This window comes from Chanodichthys erythropterus, chromosome 9, assembly GCF_024489055.1.
Source record: "Chanodichthys erythropterus isolate Z2021 chromosome 9, ASM2448905v1, whole genome shotgun sequence".
Classification (NCBI taxonomy): domain Eukaryota; kingdom Metazoa; phylum Chordata; class Actinopteri; order Cypriniformes; family Xenocyprididae; genus Chanodichthys; species Chanodichthys erythropterus.
In genome coordinates, this window is record NC_090229.1 from 12,811,019 (window position 1) to 12,831,862 (window position 20,844).

The 20,844-nt window shown below is 36.9% G+C and overlaps 1 protein-coding gene across 4 annotated transcripts in view; it reads left to right on the forward strand.

The window, feature by feature from the left end:
• pde4d (phosphodiesterase 4D, cAMP-specific) overlaps positions 1–20,844 on the forward strand; it is a 133,031-nt gene that overhangs the window by 51,854 nt on the left and 60,333 nt on the right. The window contains exon 1 of one of the 4 annotated variants that reach the window (XM_067394617.1): positions 20,252–20,650. The exons of the other annotated variants lie outside the window; for them this stretch is intronic. Coding sequence (XP_067250718.1) covers positions 20,511–20,650 — 140 coding nt within the window. The 5' untranslated portion in view covers positions 20,252–20,510. Of the gene's footprint in view, positions 1–20,251; positions 20,651–20,844 lie in introns of those variants that run through there. 4 annotated transcript variants of the gene reach the window in all.

The following is a 20,844-nucleotide window of genomic DNA, read 5'->3' on the forward strand; positions in this document are numbered from 1 at the left end:
GATTGCCAACAAAACACACATTTGATGTAGTTTTACTCACTGCCTGCGATCTGCAAATACGTGCACAACTCCGTTGCTGCCCCCGAAAAACAAACTGCATCCACTGTTCCTTTAAGCCGCGCACACACTTAACGATTGTAAGGCCGATTAGGAATGTAAACTGATACTTATGACTGATTGCGCTCAAACGCATCCAGTCAGAGCCAGTTGTGTTCAGTCTGCGATTACAGCCGGTGTTCAAATTCCATGTGTAAGTATTTAAATCTGCTTCAGTCGCAGGAGACAAACGCTTAGAATGTCTTGGAATGTTATAGCTAGTCGTTAAATGTGTGCCCGGCTTTAACGTTGGGTTCTTTGGGAAGCTGAAAAAGGTTATCTTTCCCTCACAACCAAAAGCACACTCCTTTGGTGACATTGTTGAAAAATCTCTTTTAGCTTCCGTAACCTGAACGATGCACTTTGATGGGCATGCTCTTGCTCTCGCTCTGAGTGATGTGTGTGTGCACGCTTATCAGGAATACAAGGAATTCCGCCCTTTATGATGTGATGCAGGGCCATACTCAAAAAAAAAAAAAAAACTTTCCGAAACGTATGCGAATCCGGAAGGAGTGTATTTGGCACAGAAATACTCTGTCATATGTCCAACTCGTGTTTTGAAACTTTGGCCATGTTTTGCATGAGAATTTAACTCTTTAACAGTGTAAACAAGTGAGAATGCATGAAATAGCATTAGACCCCCCCTCTTTAACTAAAGTCATTTGCGTTCCAGTACTTGCATTTAGTGTGTTTTGGGCCTGAGTTGTTTGATTTTGATTTCTTTGCATATAATAAAATGCTAACTTGACATATAGACTTAAAATGACCTAATGTAATGTATATTAACCCTAATTTAATAGTCTAGTCTCAAACTGCCTTTTATGTTACATTCCAAAACTATGGCAAACATTTTGAACAATACAAATATGCACCAGTACGTGGCAGAGTCAACATTTGCTCAGAAATAATTGTTGCCCCTCTCCTAGCACCAGTATATCATTATAGGAGAGGTCCAAGACCCTTCTTTTCTCAGGAAGTCTATTTATAGAAATTCATTTAGACCTGTTTGCAGTGGGCCTGCCATCACAGTAGAGAATGGATATCACCTTGATTCATTTTCTTTTTCCCCCCTCTTCACAGATTACTGGTTACAGATAACAGACTTGCATCACCCTGCCATCAGTGTGGTGTTGCTATGTGCATTGTTGAAGTGTTGCACTGACTTAAGCAACCTTCACATATTGAATTAACTCTGGTTTCCATGGTGAGCAGCAACAGTGCTCATAATCCCAGAGTGCTTGATTTAATTGCAGATCGAATCAAAACAAAGTAATGGTGCACAGAAATAACGGACAAAATACACCATCTGGCTATTTTTAGCTGTGATGAAGTATCTTTCGTGGCCACCCACAGAAACTGCAAGATCTCATTTAAGCATGCTGGATTAGTATTATTATCTTTACCTATATGCACTGTGGCTGCGTTCAGCAGAGTAAATTAGTAAAAGTTTTTAGAGGAAAATGAATTTCTGTTGCATAAGGGATGGTTTGACTTTGAATTACGTCTTCGTTTGCTTTGAACTCTAAACTGATCTTGCAGAGCCCAGGAATTAACAGAAGACACAAGACAGAAAGACCAGACGAAAGTAAGAGAGGAAATGAGGAATAAATGGATAGAGAAAAGAAAAAATGATTTTCCTTTTCCAATTTAATTTTTGTTAGTGGGCTGGGGGCTAGAGCCTTGCATTAAAGACATTCACTTGACATAATTGCTTTTAAATTTAATATTAATAACAATTTATTAATGAATTGTATTTTTTTTCTGTTTAATGCCATCAGAAATGGATGTAACCCAATATTAGAAGTGCTGTCTGACAGATTGCTTAATTAGAAAAATGTTTATTGTATATTATAGAATATTTTCAGCCTAATTATCCAAACCACCTTGTTTTATGAGTTGGGAAGCCTAGTGGTCAGTGTGAGTTACTGCATAGTAGACTATATGAAAGTCTTACACTGACTGCATTTTTTGACTGTGTGAGTGTGAATTTGCCTGTTTGTTTGTGTGCTGTTGGTGGCAGACGTGGTCTGGATTCCTGAGATTTGTAATTGGCCCTGGCAGACATTTAGAAGACATTGAATTACTGTGTTTAGTGTAACAGAGGGCCAGACTGCAGCCCCAAGAGTGCTGTTAGTGCTTATGGAGGGCATTTATCATTCGTAAGAAGGTCTGTGCAGAGAGGGAGTTTGATGTATAGAGAGAGGAAGACAGAGAGAGGAAAAATTAATGTTTGCATATGGTTGAAAATCAATATTGACCGTTCAGTGAGAGTAATACCAGATATTCAGACTTTTTTTTGTGCTGAATAAAACATTGCTGGGTTTTTTTTCTTAACTTAAGTCAGGCTGAGCCTACATGTATGTTGGGCAGCTGTTTTATAGTGATGCACAGATATTTTTACATTCTTGTCAATGTTGATAAATGGCCAATATTAAATATATATTTTTAAGTTTCTTATGCTCACCATGGCTGCCTGATCCATATCACTGTAAAAGAGTAAAATTGTTAAATATTATTATTATTTAAAATAACGTTTTTCTATTTTAATATATTTTAAAATGTAATTTATTCCTGTGATGGAAAAGCTGAATTTTCAGCATCATTACTCCAGTCTTCAGTGTCACATGATCCTTTAGAAATCATTTTAATGTGATGATTAGGTGCTCAAGAAACTTCTCTTCTTCTTACCAATGTTAAAATCAATTGTGCTGCTTCATATTTTTGTGCACACTGATATTTCTTATTTTGAAAAGGATTCTTTTGATGAATAGAAAGATCAAAAGAACAGCATTTATTTGGAAACAGATTTTTTTGTAACATTATAAATGTATTTATTGCCAATTTTTTATCAATTTAAAAAAAAAAATTCTGAAGCAATAGTGCTATTAGAATTCTGTCAGCTTTTACATACTTAAAGGGGAACTCAGTAAGATTTGCGAAGCTCCCCCTACAGGTTCTTTCAGTGAATCACACTGTCGTAAATACTCCAAGCGCAGCTCTGGACTACAACGACTACAACGCTCACCAGCGCAGTAGTTTTGCAAATACAGCACAAGAAATCTCGATGGAGGTGGGTCATTTTCGAAATTGTCTTATAAAGTCATAATATATACATTGTTTTTGAATTACCGTAAAGCATTTTGTCACTCTCGCGTAAACGTGAACATGAGGCGAGATTGTGTCGGTTCGGCGCAGCTCAACTTGCAAGTGCTGTTTTCTGGCGTAGACGTGCCAGAGCGGGTTAGTGCACACCTTAAACACACCACTACAAGTCAATTAACCATCGTAAGGACTAAGTTACTTAGTTCTGCTTTAAATCTGCATAATTTTGTATTTTCTGTGTTATTTTTACCTTATTTTAGATTTAGATAGAAAAAACGTGGTCTCTGTAGTCGCCACAAGCTCCGAAAACGGCAATAAAAAACAAACTGGTGCAGCCTGGACCACGAATCATAATAAACATGCTCCAGCCAATAACAGACGAGAATGATTTTAAATGCACGTTCATGACTGTTTCAGGAAGCATGGAGGGGAGGGGGAGGAGAAGGGAGGGTCTAGCTAGCCTCTGTTTTGTTTGACAACACTTCGAACATCAACAGGAAGTTACTCCACCAAGGATCGCTTAGAGAACCTTTAATGAGTGCGTCACTGGGTGCTATCATACACCCGCAATGCGGCGCCAATGTTTTTTGCTAGTTTCGGCCCGATGCAGTTATCATTTTCACGTCCTGTGCCTTGTTGTTTAAATAGCAAATGCATTTGCGCCTATTTGTGCGCCCATTGGCATGCTGGTCTGAAAATGAGGTGTGTTCAGGCGCATTGTTGGCGCAATGCTATTTTGAGGCATCTGAAATAGACTGCACCATTGACCAACTGAAACCTGGTCTAATGTCAATGCCGCAATATTTTTTTTGTTATTTAAAGAGCGCGTTAATAATATGCGCCTATATGCTGGTGCACAACACATATACACTCTGCTTATTACACACACAGGGATGTGCAGCAGCACACAAACCTGCCAAATATTACAAATAACAGGATTACAATGTAAAAGATTATTATTATTGTGTGCATAAAGATAAAAATGCTTTGGTGGAATCTAGCTTTTAACCTTGTGCATGAACAGATTCCTCGCTAGAGAAGTGTTCCGTTTTTCCGTTAGCAAATTCCGCCATGTAAATAGCAAATCTGGAAAGGGAATGTTTTAAAGGGAATGGGAAATGAGACTCTGATTGGTTTAATACACTTTACACCCAAAACACACCCATTACTCATTAAGAGAATAGGGACAACCCTTTTAGACCATGCGCTGGGCACGCCGACCATTTTTCCCATCCTTAAACTACCAAAAGTGGATTGAGACAAGTGCACTTGCGCCGTGCGCTTTAGACCATGTGCTTAGATAGTCATTCATTCAACCGAATAGTTTAAAGGTGCCATCGAATGTTTTTTTTACAAGATGTAATACAAGTCTAAGGTGTCCCCTGAATGTGTCTGTGAAGTTTCAGCTCAAAATACCCCATAGATTTTTTTTAATTAATTTTTATAACTGCCTATTTTGAGGCATAATTAGAAATGTGCCGATTCATGCTGCGGCCCCTTTAAATGCTCACGCTCTCTGCCCCCTCCCGAGCTCTCGACTCTATCACTTTATAAACAAAGTTCACACAGCTGATATAACCCTCAAAATGGATCTTAACAAAGTGTTCGTCATGCATGTCTAATGTCTAATCGCGTAAGTATGGTATTTATTTAGATGTTTACATTTGATTCTGAATGTGTTTGACGGTGCTCCGTGGCTAATGGCTAATGCTACACAGTTGGAGATATTTATAAAGAATGAAGTTGTGTTTATGCATTATACAGACTGCAAGTGTTTAAAAATGAAAATAGCTACGGCTCTCTATTCTCCATGAATACAGTAAGAACGATGGTAACTTTAACCACATTTAACAGTACATTAGCAACATGCTAACGAAACATTTAGAAAGACAATTTACAAATATCACTAAAAATATCTTGTAATCATGGATCATGTCAGTTATTATCGCTCCATCTGCCATTTTTCGCTGTTGTCCTTGCTTGCTTACCTAGTCTGATGATTCAGCTGTGCACAGATCCAGACGATAATACTGTCTTCCCTTGTCTAATGCATTGATTATGGGCTGGCATATGCAAATATTGGGGGCGTACACATTAATTATCCCGACTGTTACGTAACAGTCGGTGTTATGTTGAGATTCGCCTGTTCTTCGGAGGTCTTTTAAACAAATGAGATTTATATAAGAAGGAGGAAACAATGGAGTTTGAGACTCACTGTATGTCATTTCCATGTACTGAACTCTTGTTATTCAACTATGCCGAGGTAAATTAAATTTTCAATTCGATGGCACCTTTAAAACGCTAAATCATTCAGTAACAAAACACCGCTGAGTGTTGTGTTGAGAATGCGCAGTATTTCATGAGCTATTTTCGATGCAAGTAACTTAACTTAACAAGTAACTACTTGTTTATTTAGCTATAAAATCAATGTAACATTTGCAGTCGTGACAGTATTCGTCAGAGCAGCTCTCTTGGTCATATGTTGCTTTTGTGCTCATTTGTTTTGATTTCTCCTAAAGTCTCTCACAAAGAGACAGGCAGCGTGAGCCTCAACAGTGCGACTTTGTTGCCAGAAATACACTGTCCATTAGCACTCCCTGCTTACAGGTAATGTAATAAAATCAGAATCATTCTTGCATTTCAATGCTTCCCTTGTTATTTTTTGTCACTGAAGTTTTAATCCGGTTACTCTTTCACTTGCCCCTTCAAAAAATCCACAAGCGTTAATGTCGAGCCCTGACATGGATGCTTTTTGTATTTTTTCTAGCATACTAGGAGGCAGGAAACCATGAGAAAATTCTGTGCCCCAAAACCCAAACAGGAAAATGAAAAACTGTAGCTTAGCCAGTAGTCAGGATGAAAGCCACTGAGGAGTAAACAAATTATTGAGCAGTCTTGTGGCATTCTCAACATTCGGCCGTGTGAAGATACCCCATGCCATCTTCACAGTTCAATAGCACAAAGCTGTCCTCACAGCTGTTGCATGAAAATGTGCCGAAACTACTGTGGTGAAAGACGTTTACAAGAGGTGCAAAGAGATCTCACCAGGCCAGGCACAGCGTGTGTGTCGATCAAGGGAGAGAGGAAGAATTTGTCCAATTAACAAAAATACCAAAGCTTGACATTTCTTGGTGCGTCCACTCCAGCATTTGTTTCTTCCTGGAAATGTCACTCATTTGAATAGTTCCCCAACAGTATTGTCCTTTCAAACCAGGGGCTGTCACTCTGGAAAAGAGCTGTCTCTTAACATAAAGAGACAGAATCCACAATGAATTATTACTGCCTGGAAAGAGCCTTATTTTTAGACACCACCATAGAGATGGAATGTATTATGTATGAATCTTCAGACCTATAAGGTTACAATATTTATGACACCATGTGTTACCTTTAATTACTTATTACATTGATATCATACAAAGCCTCATATCTTCCATATATGCTTTTTTGTGTGCTAATGAGAAACTATTATTATCTGAAAATAAAATATAAGATCTAATTTGTGAAAATGCTAGTAAATGTACACAAGCATATAGGGATGCATTGACGTGACAACTATGGCCATTATTATTTTTGCATTTTATATTCATCTAAAATCAATCATTTGTTATCAAGTAATCTTTTTTTCACTGTCAAGTCAATGTTGTGAAGCTTAAATGAATTAAAGGGATAGTTCACAATTAAAATTCCGTCATCATTTTCTCACCCTTATGTGGTTCCATACCTGTATGAGTTTCTTTCTTCTGTTGTACTAGAAAGAAGATATTTTGAAGAATGTTGGTAATCAGAGAGTTGACAGTAGCCATTGAGTTCCATAGTAGGAAAAAAAATACTACATAAGTTAATGGCTACCGTCAACTGTTTGGTTACCAACATAAAGTCCCTTTAAGACAAGTCATTTCACTCGGCGGCCATCTTTAAACGCCTTTCATATTTGACTTGACGAAATCGGACAACAATCGTCTCGTAAATTTTGTTTCTAAACGCTTGAATCATGACGACAAACTGGATCAAGCTAATATTTTTCAGGCTGGATCAAGCTAATGCGCATGCACAGTCCTAAAATGCGCGTCGCACTTTTTTTCCGAGTGACGCATCTTGCTATTCTATATTCTTTGACCAACATTCTTCAAAATATCATCTTTTGTGTTCAACAGGTTTGGAATATATTTTTCCAAAATATTGTATTCGAATATTTGGGTTCGTAAAAAACGAATATTCGAATATTCGTTTATTTAAATGAGGTTAAAAGAGAAGGACGTTATTGTTTTTTATTCATCAAGATTTTGTAACCATTTCTGAACAAGCTTACGATTAGGCAATACACAACAAGCTTACATTATACCTTAAGGTTTTATTTTAGTTAAAAGCATTAAACAATATGTGTAAACAGAAAATAAGAACAAAAGCATTTAAGCTCAAGCAGCGCAAATGGGAAAAACGCTTATAAAGCAGACAGCGCCAGTTATCGTACAAAACGTAAGGTACATAATAAACTCGAGTCAGTATATGGTTATCGTGTTTATATTTTTTCACATGTTCATGTTGAGAAAAACAATAATATTCACATGCTCGGGTGAGAAAACGAGCTGCGCTGACAGGCGTTGCAGAGACAAAGATAAGAATACATAACGGTGTGCTAAGCTAAGTTTCTAACAGCAGCACTTTGTTTTCTGTTCATAAATATGTTTCCCTCGACGAAACTTAAAGGAAACATATGTCTCAAAATCATTTTGCTATCAGATAAGTTATCATCTCTGCTCACTTGGGGATAACTTACAGCTGTGCTTACCTGTCGTGAATGCAGTGATGGACAGCTGTCTTTCCTCTCTGGTGTTTAGACATGTGCTTTCTCAATATGGTGGTGATATTATGATAACTCAGTTTCATTAATTCATTTGATCAAAAGTAATTCCAAACTTTGCGAGGCAGATGACTGCATTATGTGACGATCAAATAAAATAAACTTGTTAAACACGCTCCACAGCGCCACCTGGTGCATTTAGTTTAACTGCGAGTTTTAGTGCTTAGGATTTATCATGGATTCACTGCATTTACAGCCAGCAAAGCAACATAGTAAAATTTGAATAGTATTTTTATTTTTCTAATATTAATTACAGGTTGAATATTCGAATATTTGACTATTTGTGCACATCCCTACTTTGGAACTACATAGGGGTGAGGGAATGATGACAGAATTTTCATTTTTGGGTGAACTATCCCTTTAAGGCATCGCTACATAATTATGTACAGAATGACATTTGGATTTTTATGAATAGTTAATGAGTTGACTTGAACAACTAAGATGAAAAAAGTTCCTGTAATAGAAGTGGGAAAGTACTCTTCAATAAATAGTGCTCTTAATGGATTAAATTATTGCTGTAATCTAACATTATTAGCACAACCGTTTAGCAAATTCACCTCGGAGTGCGTCAGTGGTTTACTTTTTTTAATATTTCCATTTGCATTGGGTGGCTTTTGCAATTGCAATAGCAAACAGAAATTGCAGATGCTTTATAATCTTGGAACATGTTTAAAATGTTATATGCAGGCTTTTATACAAGAACATCTTAAATGTTGCACAGTGCACAGCAGATGTTTTCATTGTGAGGTTTTGTAGCTTTGCAGCGTTTTAATGTGTAGTTGGAAGATGTCATTCCTTAGTTAATCATGCTGCGGTAAAAATATCCTCGTAAAGGCAGTGATTCAGCATAGTTCTGCATGCAGAGTACTGAGGTGCGAGGGTTCAGTGCATGAAAGATCAACAGATCGATAGTCAACAGCCGCTGAATGTTCCCCTTTGAAAACGCTGCCTTCTCACCGAAGAGTGAGTCTCTCATCTGCCTCTTCAGCACTCACTTCTATGCAACGAGTGCATGGTTAGAGCCAGTTGCATTATTTAATCAGAGTGTGCTGTTTGTGTTCTGTCGTTAATGCACCTGGTGTCCGCTAGTCTGTCATGGCATTGAGTGTGGTCTGTTTTAATGGCCTTGCAGCTATATTGGGTATGCGGTGGCCTTTTCCCACCTCCGTTTTCTCCTCACACTCCACTGCATCATTCTCTCTCTTTCTGAACTTTTATTCTGCTCCTTTTCTTTTCTCTCGCTGTTTGATTTTAGTAAATGTGATATGAATAATTTAACAACTTGTTTTCTCGATGCATCGATTACAAATCCTGCCAATGTGCCAAGCTTGAAACATGAATCATTTTTGAATCGTTTGTTTCTGTCAGTAATCGATTTAAGGTGCTACGAATTGAATGAATCACAATTCATTTAAACATTTATATAAAATATATAAACATTCTATTGTTGCATGGGCTAATTAATAGAGACGTTGTGAGGCATTGTTGAAAGCTCTTTCTCACTGACACACGCTGCATGTTTTACTTCCTTTCACTAGATTTGTTTTTTTGCTCCAACTCTCTGATCCCTTTGAAGGTCGCTGTGTTATTTGCACTCTACCTTGAGAAACTTTAGGGGGAGCTTTTAAATAATCCTATGAATGCACTTAAAAATGCATAATCACATCATTAATCAAACTGAATCACTTGTTCTGTATTTGCAAATATTGTCCTTGAATCGAATCAACATTATGCCACATGTGCTGATGATGAGCTTAAGTTGTTCTGAACTCAGAATATCCTAATATAAGTGTAAATGAACCCCAAGAAAGTGTGTTTTCCAGGTGTAAATACTGTGGCACTTTGGTGTTTTATATCAAAATATATATATATATATATATATTTTTTAGCAGCTTGACGCAGCAACATTGGCACAACCAATGGCATGAGTTTGGGGCGGGATTGTTTGTATTTACGATTCCATTTAGTGGCAGTAGTGACAAAGAAATTCTACTTAAATTTGGTTCTTAATCTAATTTTTGAGAGCAGATGAGAGAATAAGCAGCCATCTGTAGAGTAGTTGGTGATTAGGGCTGTCTGACAGAGGTGATGATAGTAACTGGGTGAGAGAGAGAGAAAGAGAAAGAAAGCCACTTATCACCTTTGCAGCCCATAAGCACTTTGCTAATTGTACCTGTTAGACTGTATAATGTCACTGTACACTTGGTGAAATCCCCTGACTGATGCTATTTCCGTATTTCGATTGGAGCAGAAATGAGCCCTGTGCACCTTCTTTGTTTAACAGCTGTGCATTGAATTGGTGACTGCTGAAGTGTTAAAAGGATAGTTCACCCAAAAATTCTGTCATTAATTACTCACCCTCATGTTGTTCCAAACCTGTAAGTCTTTCGTTCATCTTTGGAAGATCTTTTGAAATTTGGATTAAACCACCCAATTCATATAGATTAATTTCATGATCTCATTATGAACTTTTTGAAGCACCAAAGTGTCAGTTTCAAAGGAGGAACAGAAAGCTCTCAGATTTCATCAAAAAGATCTTCATTTGTGTTCCGAAATTGAATGAAAGTCTTACGGGTTTGGAAAGACATGAGGGTGAGTAATTAATGACAGAATTTTCATTTCTGGGTGAATTATTCCTTTAAAAGATAGTGAAATATTAACAAATTGCTTATTGGACACTGCAATCCAGTATGCAGTATGTAACGGTAAACGTATTAAACTGTAGAATACCACACAGACACACACTATTGTCACATGACATTATGGCATTACATGTTAAGTTTAGGGGTTGGCATTCAGTTATCATAATTTTTTTTGTGATATAATGACTTAACTTTTGTCCAGCAAAGCTGATTCTTCACATTGGAAATGTCTTGCTTCGTGCATTGCATAGTGTAATGTGCTCTGGTTGTATTTCTTACACTTTTTGGCAAAAATGTCAGGTCAAAAGAAAAATTGCGCACTTAGCATTTTGCAAAAATAGTATGAATAGTAGCTATGTACCAAGTATATCATAGTATTATAAATGTATACACCTCAGAATATATTTATAAATACACATTCAAAAGATTCAGGTCAGTACGATTTTTTTTTATATTGTTGAAAGTCAAAAAAATACAGTAAAAAAAAACTATTTTTTAAAAAATAATTTTACAATTCAAAAATCTTTTTTAATACATTATAAAATGTAATTTATTCCTGTGATTTTCAGCATCATGACTCCAGTCTTCAGTGTCACATGATTTGGTGCTTAAGAAACATTTCTTGTTATTAACAATGTTGAAAACAGTTGTGCTTCTCAGTAATTTTTTTTTTAAACAGTGATGCATTTTTGTGATACAGGATTCTTTGATTCTTTAGATCAATTTATTGCGTATTAAAAGTATCAATTTATATATATATATATATATATATATATATATATATATATATATATATATATATATATATATATATATATATATATATATAATATGTGTGTGTGTGTGTGTGTGTGTGTATGTATCAATAAATATATGTGTTTAAAATATATTTTTTATATAAATTTATATTTTTTTCATATTAATATTTATTATGGATTATACTTCAGTATTAGGGACATTTTTAATAAGGCAGGTCTTATGGATAATTTTTTTTAAAAAAGAAAGAGAGAAAGCTTTATACTTTCCAGCCAATTAAAAGCACCTGTGTGCACGGAAGGAATCAATAATAAATCTCTCTTCACATCCCACCCAGCCTAAGTTACAAAACAGCTTATTCACAACGGCCACGAGGATCTATGTAAGGCAAGCACTGAATTATTCATCACTCTCCTCGACTACCAGGGTCTTCCTCACAGCTAACGCTCAAGTATGAGCTGGCATTATATGGTATGCTTTTCATGTTTCCTGTTAATGCAGATTTTACATTCACTGAGCCCTACATCACGACTCAATTCCCCTGTGTTTTTAGATGATGTCCTCTCAGTTACCACATCACATTTTGCTGAGTAGAAGCAATAGCATTGTATGACCTTTATTAATGTAAAAAGAAATCAATAATAAATGGAAAACATAATTAAAATTCTAAAAATTTCGATGAGGTGTGACAGATAGCAAGAGCTGTATCAGCACGAATAACAATGAGCAAGGGTTTGGTCCCCTTCTCTCCTGATTTGATACCCCATCTCTTTGTCTCTCTTCTATTACATAATTCGGCTCCTTCTGCTATTTATATCACTTCTGCTTTTGGGCTTTCCACAAGATACCCAAAATTCTCCCTTTTTTTCCTGCCGTGGGTGCTGGAGGCGAGAAACTCAATAAAGGGTCATTCAGTGCGATTATAGCTAATGAATTGGAATAAATGGGATTGATGTACTGAGGTGAGATAAAGTAACAATCTGATGAAAGACTTATTGGTTGACTCTTCATGTAGCACCAGAGGGCTTGTTTCCAGGGTGTTGAGCAGCGAACTTGTGGGTACCGCATCTGTTTCCAAACAGAGTCACCTGTAAGGAGGGGGATACAATGGTGTCATGGTATCTCAGGTTTGGTTGTGCACATAGGGATGATTTGAAAAATGCGAACAAGCGCTGCATGGATTTAATTGTTAAACTCCTTGCTGGATAAATGTTGTAATTTTACTGTAGGACACAAAAAAAAAATAGCAGTCGTGATAAACAGCATAATAAATAGAGGCCTGGCTAAACATTATCTCAGTAAGAGCATTTGAAATATTTGAATTATTCCACCTCCGCAGTGCTGAGAACAATCATTTCCTAAAGCCATTGCTGGATATTTTTTTTTATTTTTTTTTCATAAAGCATACTTTGCTTATGTACCTTCCTTCCACCTTTTAAATGTAGATGTTTATTTGCATTTTAGTATATGTATATAATGAAATAAAGCCTCTTTTTCTCCTTTGTCTTCTTTGGTTCCAATTCTTTTCTTTGATATTAGGATGATGCTTTATTTCTTTACTCATGTAGCATTTTGACCCATGACATTTAAATGCCACCTGTGCTTCACCAAATCATGTCCCAGACCGTTATCGGACATGATTGTACACTTGCTGGCGTTGTCGGTGCCAATATGCTGCGAGCACCAGTATCCATTGAGATGAGGTGAAGGTTAATTACATTGTGACAGTAATTACACAGTCCTGAGGACAGATAGCAGGCGAAGCACGCATGACATTGATAACCGCGATATTATCTTCCCTTTCTCTCAACTGGCCCTTTTGAATTTATTTTACCATCACATACCTTCTTTACAGAGTGCGGTTTGTTTTCACAACAGTAATAGAATTCAGGAATCATAAAAAAGCCAGCATAAGGCCTTTGGGTGAGAATTGGAATTATGCAAATTAGTCTCTGGACGTGAGTAATTCATTAGCGCCTGCAATATAACAAAGAAATTCGGCTGCTGCCTCTTTTAGGCACATAAATTGGGTTATAACTTTTGAAGACAGGTTATGTTTCATGCAATATACTCAAGAGCTCATTTACATGAATTTCATTAACAACATTAGATTGTGCCTTGTTTTACAGCTCATAACTGTCATTACAGGTTAAAACATACTTGGGTTTCCTGTGCATATGTAAATGTGTTTATTTTTAGTCAAGTTGAACACCTGTAATCAATTATGAGAAAACATTTTATTTTTTCTGTTCCTGAACAACAATTTCAGAAGTGCAAGACAAGTAATATTGTGTCGTCAGTATTTCAGTGAAATAATTATCATTCAGTGCAAGTAAACCTCCTTTGTAATGTAAATTACACTCTTTTAGGGATGGGAATTATGAAGAATTTAATGGTTCTGGTTCCAATTCCTCATGATTCCTGTTCCTTTACGGTTCCATTAATGACTTTTTTACTACTTTTATACAAATACCATCAATAATATATCAATTTAAAACAATTGTTCTGTTTACAGATCTGTTTGCACAGACTTTTTAATGGCAGCCAAATAATTGGCATTAACTATATATTAGACACCAATACTAAACGAAACGAGTACGAGTGGTTACAGACAGTTATTTTCATGAAGTATTGACAAAATTCAAAATACACATTGCCATGTGAACAGCCATGCTTAAAGGGTTAGTTCATCCAAAAATGAAATTTCTGTCGTTATTCACCCTCATGTCGTTCCACACCCGTAAGACCTTTGTTCATCTTCTGAACACAAATTAAGATATTTTTGATAAAATCCGATGGCTCAGTGAGATATTACCAGCAAGATAATTATATACTTTCAAATGCCCAGAAAGCTACTAAAGACATATTTAAACAGTTCACAGTGATTCAATCTTAATATTATGCTTTACAAATCTTTTGTTTTCGAATCAGTGGTTCAGAGCTTGTATCAAACTGCCAAAGTCACGCCCCCCTGTGGTGAACCATTGAAATTTTGAAACACTTATGATGTGACGAAGCCTCGTTTACTGAAATCATGTGACTTTGGCAGTTTGATACACGCACCGAACCTCTGATTCGAAACAAAAGATTTGTAAAGCTTCAAAGCTTCATGAAGCAGTGTTTTGAAATCGCCCATCACTAGATATTGTTGAATAAAGTCGTTATTTAGTTTTTTTGGCCTACAAAAAGTGTTCTCGTCTTGCTGGCAATTGAGGCCTCACTGAGCCATCGGATTTTATCAATAATATCTTAATTTGTGTTCCGAAGATGAACGAAGATCGTACAGGTGTGGAATGACACGAGGGTGAGTAATTAATTAGAGAATTTTCATTTTTGGGTGAAGTAACCCTTTAATTGTAAGCTGTTTGATTCACTTAAAAGAACCGACTCCAACTACATTGTTTGTGCTGTGTTTTCGATTCACTAAAAAAGAACCAGTTCACAAGAGACATTTGCTCAAAAATCATACTACTCTGGTTGCACTGCATGTTGTTATATTCACTAAAAAGATCAGGTTCATAGAAGGCATTTGTTTTGTAATCAAACTACATTGATCACACTGTCTGTACTGTAGATTCAGTTTATGTTTCAGCAATGATGAATAAGTTGTTAAGGAATATGCGTTGATGTGGGATATTTTGGAAAGCACACATTGTGCACTAGCATTTGTATTTCTCTTAGGAACGTTACTGAAACCATGAAGTAGTTTATAGACTCCTATGAACCTTTAAACCCGAACTAAGAGTCCAATAGATCACCCTGCGGTGATGATGCTTTTAAGGGCTTCTGTGCTGCCCTGCTTTAGTTTATGAAGTGCTTTTGTTTTAAGATTTCATGTGCTGCTATGTGGCTCTATCCTTGTGGCCCTGTTTGTGAAAATAAAATATGTGTAGAGCAGCATTGAAAGGAGGAGAAAGATCCCCCCCATAGAGAGATAACATAAACATCAGACAGCGAGATAAGGCCCGCTGGTGCAATGCAGAAAGTCTATTTTGGGAGCTGGGAGAACGACTAGCGTGAGCAGCCCCAGTAAGACCCTCATTCAAGAGTCATAACATCTCCCCCTCTCACTCTTCAGTGATCACACCCCAATGCAAATACCAGCATGCATTTCATTTAGCTCATGCTGTCTGTAAGTGTGTCGAATTAACAAGTGAATGAAGTGGAAATGGTGGAGATTGATAATGGTCATAGATCATGTGTAAAAAAAAAAAAAAAAAAAAAAAAAGGAAAGAAGCTATTGCATAATGCACTATAACCAGGTTGCAGTTCAGTGGTGCATCTATAAATTTATGCTCTGTGGATTTTTAACACTAAAAGCTTTTATCCTAACGGACGTTATGCAATGAAGAGTATAAAATGTGACTCTTGACATACCTGCTGTAAATGCATTTCAAGGGAAGAACAGTGAGATGATTTTAAGCAGTTTTATAAATCAGCACTTGACAGATATACAATATCTCACAGAAGTGAGTAAATATTTTATTATATCTTTTCATGTGACAACACTGAAGAAATGACACTTTGCTACGATGTAAAGTAGTGAGTGTACAGCTTGTATAATAGTGTAAATTTGCTGTCCCCTCAAAATAACTCAACACACAGCCATTAATGTCTAAACCGCTAGCCACAAAAGTGAGTACACCCCTAAGTGAAAATGTCCAAATTGGGCCCAATTAGCCATCTTCTTTCCCCGGTGTCATGTGACTCGTTAGTGTTACAAGGTCTACGGTGTGAATGGGGAGCAGGTATTAAAGTTGGCACACCGCATCAAATTGGTCTGCATGGCTGTCGTCCCAGAAGGAAGCCTCTTCTAAAGATGATGCACAAGAAAGCCCGCAAACAGTTTGCTGAAGACAAGCAGACTAAGGACATGGATTACTGGAACCATGTCCTGTTATCTGATGAGACCAAGATAAACTTATTTGGTTCAGATGGTGTCAGATGGTGTCGTGTGTGGCGGCAACCAGGTGAGGAGTACAAAGACAAGTGTGTCTTGCCTACAGTCAAGCATGGTGGTGGGAGTGTCATGGTCTGGGGCTGCATGAGTGCTACTGGGGAGCTACAGTTCATTGAGGGAACCATGAATGAGCAAAGCATGATCCCCTCCCTTCGGAGACTGGGCAGTATTTCAACATGATAACGACCCCAAACACACCTCCAAGATGACCACTGTCTTGCTAAAGAAGCTGAGGGTGAAGGTGATGGACTGACCTAAACCCTATTGAGCATCTGTGGGGCATCCTCAGACGGAAGGTGGAGGAGCGTAAGGTCTCTAACATCCACCAACTCTGTGATGTCATCATGGAGGAGTGGAAGAGGACTCCAGTGGCAACCTGTGAAGCTCTGGGGAACTCCATGCCCAAGAGGGTTAAGGCAGTGCTGGAAAATAATGGTGGCCACACAAAATATTGTCACTTTGGGCCCAATTTGGACATTTTTACTTAGGGTAGTACTCACTTTTGTGGCCAGCGGTTTAGACATTAATGGCTGTGTGAATTATTTTGAGGGGACAGCAAATTTACCCTGTTATACAAGCTGTACACTCACTACTTTACATTGCAAAGTGTCATTTTTTTCAGTGTTGTCACATGAAAAGACATAATAAAATATTTACAAAAATGAGAGGGGTGTACTTACTTCTTTGAGATACTGTATTATGACATTGAGCTCTGAGCTAAAGCAGTGGTGGGTTGTGACCCGATAATGGGTGTAGGTCTATTATGAAAGGGTCGTGGACTGCAGAGGGGAAAACAATTAAACCAATCATATTCATAATCATTATCATGCGTATTTAGATAAAACAATATAGAAGCTTATGGAGGTGTTAAACATTGTATAATTCACCTCAAAACGCAGTCAGGACAAACAGAGAGCATAAAACCAGCAATAAATGCATCATTAATATGTATTATGTAATATGCTGAGCAATTTGTACATATGTTCAGGAGCCTAATGCATTAGTTGGCGGAGTGTTTGTTTCATATGTCGGGCTTTTAAATATTACTTCAGCTATTGTTTGTGCAAAATTGTCAAATTAATTGTATTGTTGCTGTTCAGAAGATGCTTATTGTGGCTCTATACAGTTAGTGATAATATTTATCATTTTTTATTTTTATTTTTTTAGATCTTAAGCACTTTTTTGTTTGCTTTTGTACATTAAACAATGGTTGTCCACTTGATATTAATGTCCAATGTTAAATCAGTTGAGGACCATTGTGTTAAAGTGTGCAGGTTTTGGTACTTAAATTCTGCAATGACTTTATTGTACAATTGTGCTATTTTGTGACTTACCAAAAAAACTCAAACAGTTACACCTGCCGAAGATAATTGAAACTTTCTTTCACAAAGAAAGACACTATTCTTGGATGTATTCTTTATGCTAATATTCTCCGAGGAGACTTTTTAAAATTCTCTTCTATGCTTGTTTTCTGTCTTTTTTTGCTGACGTTAACAGATTGCTTTTTTCTGATCAAGTGTTTTCAAAGTACATGCATCAAGAACCAAAGAATTCTCACTTAATTATTTATAATAGCTCAACTTGCTTTATGTAAGATGGTCTACAGTGGCCCCCAAAAAGTATTGAGACACTTTAAAATGTATGAATGTCATTGGATTAGATAATTAAGTATTAAACCATGTGGCATGCAAAACAGGTTGTAAATACATTATAATAAATACACTACTTGTCAATTTAAAAAAAAAAAAAAGAAATACTTTTATTCAGCAAAACTGCATTAAATTGATCAAAGACTTTTACATGTTTACAAGACAATTGTTATTTTAAATAAATGCTGTTCATTTGGAATTTCTATTCATCAAAGAATCCTGAAAAAGTGTATTAAGGTTTCCACAAAAATAATAAACAGCACAGCTGTTGCATCATTTGTTTGCAGATGCCACTTGGAGTGATAATTTGCTATTTAACTTTTTGATGCCATTCTAAGTATGAACAGTGAATGAAATAGAGTCGATGAGTTCAGGGTTGATCAATAGGGTTGATGAAGTCATTATTTCAGAAGTGAGGGGGACACAAATGTCAAGTGTAATACCATTCTTTTCCGACCTTTGTCTAATTGACAGGTTTTATTTTTTTCTTTCTCTTGCTTTTAATTGGCTAAAAATAAAAAACACTGCTGATCAATAACCACTATTGTATTCTATAATATTTTATCCTAGACTTTCCTTATGGCAGTTTTATGATTGGTTAAACACCTGCCCATTGAGTCATCATGGATTTTATACAATGTAAAAACAAGATTTTTTACCACAGAATAGGCAGATATATATATATATATATATATTATAGTTTCTATGCTGTAATAAAGGATGAGATGATGAGATAGCTTGAAAAAAACACAAACCATACATTTTCGCAGTTGTGTGTTTATTGTCTTCACGTTTCATCAGTCAAAACGTTTCTGATCTTTGTTCAACTACAGCGAAAGCTAGATGCCTTTGGACGTATAAGCGATTTCCTGGAACGTCATAAGTTATAACTTATATGTTTTCGACTTTCTGCGAGGGGGCGCCCTCCGTTTTCCAGTATGAATGAAACATACATTACATGAGAGTTTAGTGCTCCATAATGTTCATGTCGCCTCGTTTTGGATAAGAATAAAATGTCAGGTCATGCATAAACTACCTTGTCTCTTTGAATTTGAATCTAAATTTATTCACATTGGCCCATGACAACCTCTATGTGAACACACTTGCCCAAAAAAAGTCCCCTGCATATTCTGCGCCCATGTGTGTCTGTGTGGGTATATGATAGAGAAAGAGAAATCAAATCGCAAATCAGCTCACGAGTGTCTTCTTGTTACTATAGCCTCGTTGTCTATCCCTCTCAGTTTGAGGCGTCATTTGTTGTGGTAAATAGCTAAAGAGTACAGCTTGCCTTACACTGACAGAATCGATATGCTTTAACTGCTGGAATGAAGAGGGCAGCAGGGGCTCTCGTTATGGGGTCGAAGAGGATGACCACATGCCGACAGGGAAAGAGATCTATGCAAGAACAGTAGTCTCACACAGTCCTTCAATGTGTTTTCCTCCCACACAAACACATAAAAGCTCATACACTTGGGATGTTTTGTCCAAGAGAGACGTTGCCATTGCAACAAAAATCAGATAAGAAAATGATTTATAGTGTATAAATAAAACAAAAATATTACGAAATATATGATCAGATAGTGTGGAAGTGAGGGGGGTAACTATGAAATATTTTTTTTTTTTTTCTGTTGTGTTGACTGCCCTGATGTCTCTTTATTTTAAAGACAGGGTTCACCCAAAAATCAAATCTCATCCTCATGCCATTCCAAAACATAATAACTTCCTTACTTCCATGGAACACAAAAGAAAATATTTTTAATGTCAATGGTGTCTTACTGCTCAGTACTTGCAAAATAAGTCTTGAAAGCCTACATGGAAAAGAATCATAAGATTGTACATCTCAATCCTGCCTGAAAAAAAAGTGATATTGTTTGCCATATTACCCACCCCTACCCTGCGGTACACAAATCTTTGACGTAAAACTGTCAGACCAAGAAAACAACAATAGGCTTCAACAACTTTATTGTTCAGGAAAAAGGTGGATAAAGCTGAATTGATTGAAACACTGAAGGATTTAGGGCAGTGTATACTTGCTGAACTCTACTGCCCTGCCCTCTGTGAAGCAAGAGGAAATATATCACTGGCAACAGGAAAAAACAAAGACTTGATATCGTCATGTGGATAGGAAGAAGGAATGCGGCCAAGCGTTTTCCAGATAAACACAATGAACGTCAGATGGGAACAGCTCGGCACACTCCGTCAGAGGCTGTTGTATTTGGACAGTATGGAAGCCACTGTTCATTTCAGGTCGATTTCATTTGTCTTCCCTTAAACGCTTCATAGAGTAGCTTGTTTTTTTGACTTTGTTAAATGTTAGATATATTTTTTATCAGCATTAAAGTGTGGCCAAATAGAAGATGGAAGTAGCCAAAACCAAACTCCACATGGCACCTTGGAAGTAAGGAGACAACATGGACACAGTTGTCACATAGTCTTTTCTCTCAATGAGAAGGATTCGTGGAGAGCTTGTTGAGAAACTCTTGAAAGCCTGTCATTCAATGAAGTCCAGCCGCAATCACAGGGTTCGAGAGGAGAGAATGATACGCTTGAGCAGCCTTCCTCTTCGGAGGCACTCTTGGATATGGTGAGAGCTTCCTTTAGTATATTACATATGTATTTTTGTGTTTGTGTTTTTGGTGAAGCTGATTGACTGCTGGGGGAGCTGCGTCCACAACACAACAATGTGTCAAGGAACATCCAGCGCTTTTCACATGCTGATTGTTTTAGTTGCGTCATGCATGATAGAGAGCACATGTCAGTTTGTTTGTGTGTGCGCGC